Source organism: Triticum dicoccoides, chromosome 6A (genome assembly GCF_002162155.2).
Source record: "Triticum dicoccoides isolate Atlit2015 ecotype Zavitan chromosome 6A, WEW_v2.0, whole genome shotgun sequence".
NCBI classification, from domain to species: domain Eukaryota; kingdom Viridiplantae; phylum Streptophyta; class Magnoliopsida; order Poales; family Poaceae; genus Triticum; species Triticum dicoccoides.
In genome coordinates this window covers 36,877,628-36,886,884 of record NC_041390.1, presented here as the reverse complement: position 1 = coordinate 36,886,884, position 9,257 = coordinate 36,877,628, and the positions used below count along the sequence as shown (strand labels likewise).

Below are 9,257 nucleotides of genomic sequence, written 5' to 3'. Positions count from 1 at the left end.
TAGAGACCAATTATAGAAAGAAGAAAGTAGCTGAGTGAGTTTTATGGATCTAGTTTATGAGCAGCTTAACTAGAAAAGCAAGCAGAAGGAATAGAAGAATGAAATGCGGAAATAGGGGAAGGGCGGGTAGCATCTATAGCTCATTTTCTTTAATATGTGACAATCCTTGCAAATTGTGATAATATGTATCAAATTAGTGGTCCGCATAACCCAATATTTGAAAATTATGGAGGTGCAGGCCCAAGTACTTCGAATCATCAACAAGAAATCCAAGAAAGAACAGCGAAGGAAAAACATGACAAGAAAAGTGTTTTATCGACTCGAGATGTTAGAAGGTGCTAAATCAATAGGTGCCGGAGCTGCTACAATTGCTTTAGCCGGAGCTGCTGTCGGTATTGGAAACCTCAGTTCTTTGATTCATTCCGTGGTGCGAAATCCATCATTGGCTAAACAATCATTTGGTTATGCCATTTTGGGCTTTGCTCTCACCGAAGCTATTGCATTGTTTGCCCCAATGATGGCCTTCCTGATCTCATTCGTTTTCTGATCGCATAAAAAGTCATGAGATCAAAAAAGAAATGTGAGAATGTAGTTACAGATGTACCTCTGTCCCTTCATCTTTTTGAAAGGAATCGAGGCCCGGCCCGGCTCGCGTCGTTCCAACAACCTACGGGGAGCACCTCAGTATACGATCGTGCGCAGTAACTGGGAGTCCTATTACACCTAAGGCCAACCTCCATTCACCAAACCCAGGTTGCATAAGTAACCTCCTATCAGATCCGATAATGTATCAGGATCAGACCCCCTCTCTGCTGGTTGCCAATCCAAGGGTTTGCAAAGCATCGGAAGATTGAGTTTGATAGGGAGCAGATTTACGTTCAAATTGCACATAACATAACAAGAATTCTCTATATACTCTTGACCTTTCTTAAGAACCAGCACTGGATTCTAGCCCCCTTCATCGTCAGATTTAGGTTCACCGCTAGCATAGCATTCTCAAATGCAGATTGCTCCCCGCTTGAGCCTTTCATACTGTATACCTTTTCTACGCCTAAAACAAGTTCATGTCTCTCCTCTCTGAAGTCGGACCTTATTGAAAAGTAGTACACTTTCTTTCGTGGTGTTCAGGATCCCATGCTTTGTAGTTCATGCATGGCTTTCTCTAACGAAGCTAATGCCGAAAATTAAAGACCTTAAACGAAAAGACACAGGAGGTGGCGAAAAACGAAAAAAGAGAAAGAGCTTACAAACTTTTTGACACTTCCTTACGCTTTCTTTCAAGCATTGCTTCTAGGACAACGGAGAGTATTCCAAGATAAAGAACTAGAACTGAGGTTGACACTACTGAAAGATAAAAGAATGGTGGATAGATGGATTCGCACCATCCCAAAACCGAAATACAGACAAACGAAAAAAAGACGAAAATAAATACTCCACCACCATCCTACCTACTAGCATGTATTAGGTGTTTCGAGAACCTAAGTCCTTACAAAAAGAAGAATCCATGATCACTATATACCCCCGAAGGTACCGAGCCCAAACATCTGAAGCCATACGGATACTCACATCTGCAAAAGGCTGGGATTGAGAATTAAGGAATTGCTGAAGAATTCACTGATACAATCCTCTACTAGCCCCTTCCTCTTTCTCTGATGTGTTCTTAGAACCCACTACCCTCCCTCCAAAAAGACCATGTGACCATCGGATTCACCTCACGATAGTCAACCAGTGAATCAAAGGCCTTATAGGTATTCACACCGCCGGATGAAATTGAAGCCTGGGACCCTTGAAAGCTCGCTTCTCTTCCTGAACTAAGGGAAACCGGTGCCTGAGAGATCCATTATCTGCAGTCTCTGAGCTTGATTGCACATCTCAAACTTCAAAAAGTCCTTTCTCTGATGTAAATTATGTCTGTCTCCTTTGTCCTTCCTAACGCTAGTCTAGTCTCCGATTAAAGGATTGATACGGGCGTGCTTCCTTGCAGAGGGTTGTTTTAGACACCTACCCACCAGAAACTTCGCTTTGCCACCCACACTCAACTAAACATTGATGATTCTTTTCCAGAAATCTCAAGAGCCATTTGTTTATTTCAAACGCTTGATACTGAAGTCCATTCAAAATATCACACACTAAACTACAGTAGTGATCAATTGGCGGAACCTTTTGATAAAATGACAGATTGGAAACCAACACCAACACGTCTAGAAAGTCTGAAGGATAAGGCTTCTCTCGTCCAAAGAACGGTCCTCTCAAAGGTATAAATAAGTAGACATTAGTCTTACTGGTTCGGTCTTTTTCTTTTTTTGTTATGATGCCCACATTTCATACTTCTCAATTCTTATTTATTCAAGGGTTTCTCGATGCATAAGCGAGGCTTCGCGGTCGAAGTACCACATAAGCAATAAAGCCAATAGACCTTGAATAGCCTGTACGAAATAACTTGTGAAGAGGATTTACTAGAGTCTAAAAATCTTGTACGCAAGTTGGCACAGCGCTTTCAATCAATCTCGCTCATCTGGTTTGCCCAGTCAAATCAGTGATTAGGCTGTGCTGGTTGATTTCATCATTTCTAGGTATACCCTCTCCCTTTTCTACGAATGTTTGCTACTCCGCCTGCACCAGTGAATTATTCTATTCTTGTCCTTTGGTTCAGTTTGTGGGGAAATCAGAATTCACCATTGAATCATGTGGATCAGCTCCCCCTTCCCTAGGGCTAGAGGTATTTACACACTGCATTGAACCTAACGCTAGAGCGAGTACTACGATGAAAATCACTTTTATGAGCGAAAATAGCCGAAAGTGATTCTAGATATCCCCCGTGGGTTTGCATAAGTAACCTCCTATCAGATCCGATAATGTATCAGGATCAGACCCCCTCTCTGCTGGTAGCCAATCCAAGGGTTTGCAAAGCATCGGAAGATTGAGTTTGATAGGGAGCAGATTTATGTTCAAATTGCACATAACATAACAAGAATTCTCTAAATGCCCTTGACCTTTCTTAAGAACCAGCACTGGCGTATGGGTAGCAAATACACATATCAGAAGAGCCAAACCGAAAGCACTTGCTTCAAAGAAGCAGCAGTTACCAAGAAATTCCTGGCACCTATGGTAGAGATCGGAGGTATTTGGCCCCCAAAAGGGATTGGGGTTTTAGATCCTTGGGAAATCCCTCTTCTTAATACCCCTATTCCCCCTTCATCCGGAGCTGTCGTAACTTGGGCTCGAACCCGTGTCTTCGACATGAAAAGACGATGTCCTAACCTCTGGACGAAAGGGACCAAAAAGCTATTTTTCATATACTTAAGAGAAGAGAAGTGGTTCCTTTTCTTTCTATACGCGGTGGGCCTTCAAAAAGGAGCGAGGGAGTGATGGGCAACCTTTTTCTATATGTTGCTCGTGAGCCGCCAAGTACCAGTCTCGCAACAGTAATCAGAATGGAGACAAGGAAAGGAATCGAGGCCCGGCCCGGTAGCGATGCCTCTCACGCGGATGGGAGTTGCTTTTCTTTATCACCGTAAGCGTTACTAACCCCTTTCACTCTGCTTTTGGTAACGAACTTACGAACAGTCTTTGCTTGAGCAACTTCTTTTGTGGACAGCCTTTCTTAAAGTGGTCTCTCTCTTCTTTTCACAGGCAGAGGCCGCATTCCCCTTTGCTTTTCTTTTGCAACTAAGCTTAAAAGAAACATAGTAGTCTTTCAAGCCATTAGTGTTGCCATAGGCGACACACAGAGCCCGCACTGTCAGATGGGAGAGCGCCAACGGCCTTTGGACGATGTCAGGAACGGGGGACCTTGAAGGATCAGGAAGAGAAACATCTGAGCCACCGTCAGATCCTTCCTCTTAGAGCAACTTGTCGCAGCTGTGACTACTCTTTCTATTTGAATTGAATGTCAACGAATCACTTGTTTCACTAATGTGACTAGTCTTGACTGCAGGTTTTTTCTTTCTATAGAGAAGTGACTGCGCCTTTCCTTTGGATTTATTATCATAGGTAGTGTTCGAGATCGCCTCTGTGCAGTGAACGCTTGAATGTAGCTAACATCATGGTTGAGGGACCTTCTCGGTTCAAATCTAACAAATAGGTCTCATGTTGGCACTCAATCGCTAAGAGCAGCCAACAACTTAACTTGCAGGTTTTAAAACCTGCTCATATGGTAATGGCGAGGGGTTTTGCGGATCCCTTTCTCTATGAGTTTCGGTCGCATTTATTACACTTTTACAAGACAAAAGCGATAGTGGTTAGAACGCGCTAGACTGGCTGATGCTATAGATTTGCTCCACGCGGGCGATTTCCTCCCTTGTGTGTGCGTGATTTCTCCCTCACAGAATAGGGGCCCCATCTGCTAACCTCCTGCTGCCCAGATTCGTTTGGGCCATGGCGGCCAGTGCTCCTAAGATCATAGAAACAATGTTGCAGAAAAAGAAGATTTGTTGTAATGTACCCCCATAGGAAGCAACAACAGAAACACATGACATATTTGCAGAAATAGAGATTTTAGGTGCAATAGAAAGGAATGTTGTCACCCTCTTTTCAATAAGATGAAGTATTTGAAATGAAACAAAATCCTCTTCATTCTATTGTTAAGTGGGACATTGAGTTCATTGCTGCGATCGAGGGTCCAAAGCCAGCCAATTTGATGACCGCTTAGGAACGGGTTCCGAATGCTCACAATAATGTAGTTGGAAATGACAAAAGGCTCCTAAATTGATACCTAATAATAGCTTAGCAGCTCCTTCGTTTTACTAAAGAGTCAAGTTCGGACATCGTCTCCGCCAATTAGAGAAACGGTGCTGACCCAAGCTGAGTGAGTGAAGGCTCCGGCTTGACCTACTAGCTGTTTGCTATCAATAAATAACTAGCTGACAATATGCTATGCTTACTCTCCGAGCACTAAAGCTATCGAGACATGATCAAATCAAGTAAGTCTACTTCTAATTGGATTGGAAGTGAGTAGTTCACATACGGTTTTCAGTGAACAGTAGTTCATAATGCTGGTCTTATTCCACTTCCATTTGAAGTAGATGCAAAAATCTAATGAGATTGGAGCATAAATCTCACGACTGGATTGAGCTGTACTAGACGCTCAACTACGAGATGCTTGAAAGTCGATGTATCAATAATGTTCCCAAGAGTAGCATCGAGCCTCAAAATGGCAAGCCATGCTTCAAGACTTGGCTCGGGGCAGAACTGAGTGGCTAGGCTAAGTTCCCTAGTCTTCTATTGGCCTACCCACCCCTATGACATGGAGGTGCTTACCCTTCCCCAACAAGCGTTCCACCATGCGGCGATTGATTACCGCTTTCCGTCTCAATCCATTCTAGACCAAGCCCTTGGAATTCTTTTTACATATAGGTTCTTCCGCATGATTTTCCATATCACTTTGTGAAAAAAAAGATTAATTAAGTGAGTTTGGAAGCTACAATTTCGCCTCTCCCATCAATAGGTTTAGCCAGAGCATTTATAACACAACCCAAGTTACTTTCTAACTAAAAGGAATCTCTTATTCATATGGCATAAAATGGAAAAACTTGATGGAGATTTCTTCTCAATTTCCATGGTACAGTCCTTCAAGAGGTAGGGACTGGTCTCGCTGCTAAGGGAGAAGGAGAACTCTGTCAGAGCAAGCTAAAGAGCCCACTTTATATCGTCGATTTCAGGTAAGGCATTCGATCAAGCCTATACATCCGGGAATTTAGCTCCAAACCAAAGACGACTTGCTTTGCTGCATTTATTGGGCCGGGGATTTGCTTGATTTTGGCCAAAGAAAGGCCATATGATCTACTTTCTGGTGCCGGTCCCTTCACAAAGATAGCCCCTTCTTGCTCTTATTCTTATTCTTATTCTTATTCTTATTCTGTCGAATACAAGAGTTCTGAAGCTCCTTTCTTTCAAGTGAAAGTTGCCTATCTTTCTTGGTTCGGAATCCAATCCAGTCCTTCCCGCTGTACTAGATTTTATCTGGTTAAAGTCAGGAGCGATCATGAACGAAGACGTGTCGAAGTGAAAGCCCCAGGGATTATTGACCATAAATCTGTGCACGAACCCATGCAAACAGGCTTAAAAGCAGTGGATAGCCTGGTTCCTATAGGCCGTGATCAACGAGAACTTATAATCGGGGACAAACAAATTGGCCCAACGGCAGATGAAAACGATACCGACACATCTACTAAATCATCTTAACAACCTTGAAGATACGAGATTATATAATAAACTCATTTAGTTGATAGATCATTATTGGATTCTTTTTATTGTGACCAAGATCTGGGGAACTCTACACTATTGTACTCAGATGCTATTCCTTCAAGAAAGTATCAGAAAGCAAAAAGGGACTCGTTCACCGTATCGCGTCCAATACACAAATTGTTGTGATTTATGCTGCTGTCAACGGCTTCTGTGATCGAATGCCAATAGACAGAATTTCTCAATATGAAAAAGCCATTCTAAGTACTATTAATCCTGAATTACAAAAATCCTTCTTAGAAAAAGGTGGCTTAACTAACGAAATAAAGATGGAACCAGATGTTTCTTTAAAAGAAAGCACTGTGTGCTTAGATACAATTGGCTGGCAGCTGAGGCTTGGCAGGATGGGGGAGTTAATTAAGGTCGAGGGAGCAGGAAAGAGTTTGTTATTCGCTATTGGCTTAGTACGGCCTATACATAATAGGGCCATGACGGTTTTGGCAAGGCCTTGAACTTCCTCACGTGGTTGAAGGAGATGCTGTTGCTGGATGGAATGCTTCCGGGGTGCCATGATCCTTCTATCAGGAATAGAATAATCGAGGGCACTGACTGACTGGATCAATCAACGCTCAGTGAGTTACAGACTTCTAGAACAGAGCACTGAATACCAAGTCAAGGTGGATACAGTAGAGAATGCCATACGAACATGGTATAAAGGAGAAATATTAGGCCCAAACTAAGAAGTGTTGCACGCATTGAAGCAATCTCAAGATTCAGAAACGATCAAAATAATGGTATGGGGAGAAGGGCTGAAACAAGGCAAAAACTATTCAATGGGGTAAATAAATATGAGCAATCCGTGAGAATAGCAAACCCCTATCTCTTAAAAAGAAGAAGATAGATAGGTCCACAAGTTGAGACAGAGAAGTTCTAACTAATCAAGTAGGAGTTTACCCATGAGAGTCAGAGGCTGCATCATCAAAGGGGTATAGAAATAATTTAGAAGCACTATGGCCTGAAGCGAAGGGCAAGAACGAACGGAATCAATGTGTTCCAAGAAGTGTGGAATGCGCTATCTCAAAGTAAAGAAGTGTGGCTAGATAGATAAGTTGCACAAACCTTTGAGCTCGATACGATATAGTCTAGCGATTAGTTCATAGACGGGAAGCTCCATTCTCCCATTGTTCGGGACTCTCATTGTTCAGTTCAGAAATTGAATCAACTAAAAAGGAAAAGAAGCAATGGTGGTGGAGTTGTTAAACGGCAGACGAACATGTTTGCCGACTCGACAGGCATGACAAGTGTGATTCTAGATCTTATTGCAACTGAAACTGAAACTCCTAAGAATATGACGAAGTGTGACGGGATTGGGATGACCCAAGCGAGCGTGCCAGAGATCGACTCCAGCGGAGAGAGCAACCAGTGCGGTGGTGGTGGATGAAGGCAAGTGCACCGGATAGAACTCGCCAGGGCTGTCACATCGGTGAAGTACCATCCTGGTTCGAGTGTCTTTGACACAAAAACCAAGCTCGTCAAATTCAATGGTAACAGGATTTTCACGAGTGAAACAACGAACAGATATGAGATTCTTAATAAAATGGGGTGACACAAGTATGTTAGACAAAGATAATGGATTAGAACTAGAAGGAAAGTAAGTGTGCCCAATGTGTGTGATAGGAAGTGTGGAACCGTCGCCGACAATGATGCGGCGGTCGGTGGAGACAGGAGTGAATGAGGCAAGGTTACCAGGATGAGCAAACATGTGAGCCGTAGCACAAGTGTCCATGTACCAATCACCACCTCCAGTGTAATTATTCGGCGTATGAGCGGCATGCAGTGCGGGGAGGAGCACCCGGTCCTAGGGCGCCAGCGGGAGGGCCGGTGAGGGGGACGGAGACGCCATGGGGAGGCCGTAGCCACCGCTCGGTTGCAGCGGTGGGTACTCTCCATACGGTATGGGTAGCAGCCCCGGATGCGACTATGGTGCCGGATAGACCTATTGGCCTGCCGGAAAAACCTGCTGGCCCGCTGACAGATGCTGAAGGTACTGGGCGCCGTCAGGCTGCTGCGAGTGCTGGCCTGCTGACGACCCCCACCAGTATCCGAGAGACCCGTACACGGGCGGAGCCCCGTACGTAGGATTCCTGTACGTGGGAACATGCGCGTCAAACGCCCCGTGCAACAGCAAAAGGTCTACGGGCAGAGGCGGCCCCGGCGACGGGGTGACAACGGACTGGCCCGAGAGCACCGGTGGTGGTAGGGCCGCACCGTAGGACGCCGGCGGCAGAGCCGCGCCAGAGGGCCCGTAGCGGGACTCGCCGGAGAGCGCCAGCGGCGGTAGGGCCGCGCCATAGGACACTGGCGACGGAGCTGCGCCAGAGGGTGCCATCAGCGGGACGGCAGAGGCGGCAGCGAACGGACCGGTGGACGCCATCGGGCGGTTGGCAGTGGCGGATCGCGATAGGCGGCAGCAGCGGCTGGAAAGGCGAGCGGGCAATGCGGGCGATGCGAGCAAGCGAGGTGTGCTGGCTGTTAGACTGTATATATGTAGTCTTGTATAGGCCTTGTATTGTACCTCTTGGTACATCTATATAATGAGATAGCCACACCCCGTTTTAGGGTGTTGAGCCAGTTTCCCAAACCCTATGTTTTACATGGTATCAGTTTAGGTTACGATGTCTTCCGCTGCACCATCTCCCGCCGCCGCCGCGCCGATCTCGACCGCCGCCGCCGCACCGGCCCTCGCTCCGATGTCGCCCTTCATGACCTCCCACCCCCTCGTGACGACGTACGGTGCCGTGCCACCGCCGCCCACTTCCCCGCAGGCTTCGGGGTCTCCGGACGCTCCAATCGTCCCGACCGAGCCCGCGGCGCTGCCAGCCCCTGGCGGCCCTCCTCCGCCGAGTCTGCACCCGTGGTGCGGTGCTCCCGCGCCATCCTATGGTGCGCTCCCGCCGCCGTCATCCTTCTGGCCGGGGTCGGCCTATGCTGCGCCACCGCTGCAACCCAACACGGTGGTGCCGCATCCGCCGCCACCGCACCACTACTACCAGGCGCCGCCGCCGTCCTATGGG

The 9,257-nt window shown here is 46.2% G+C and overlaps 1 protein-coding gene across 1 annotated transcript; it reads left to right on the top strand.

Moving 5' to 3' along the window:
- The first annotated feature begins 295 nt into the window (after positions 1-295).
- Positions 296-603, top strand: LOC119319094 (ATP synthase subunit 9, mitochondrial-like). The gene has a single exon (XM_037593599.1). It carries the CDS (start codon positions 296-298, stop codon positions 545-547), a length of 252 nt encoding a protein of 83 aa, XP_037449496.1. The 3' UTR covers positions 548-603.
- Positions 604-9,257: the final 8,654 nt, after the last annotated feature.

What these genes read in the sequence shown, in the direction of transcription:
- LOC119319094 (XM_037593599.1), top strand. Translation starts at nt 296, where the DNA reads ATGACAAGAAAAGTGTTTTATCGACTCGAGATGTTAGAAGGTGCTAAA.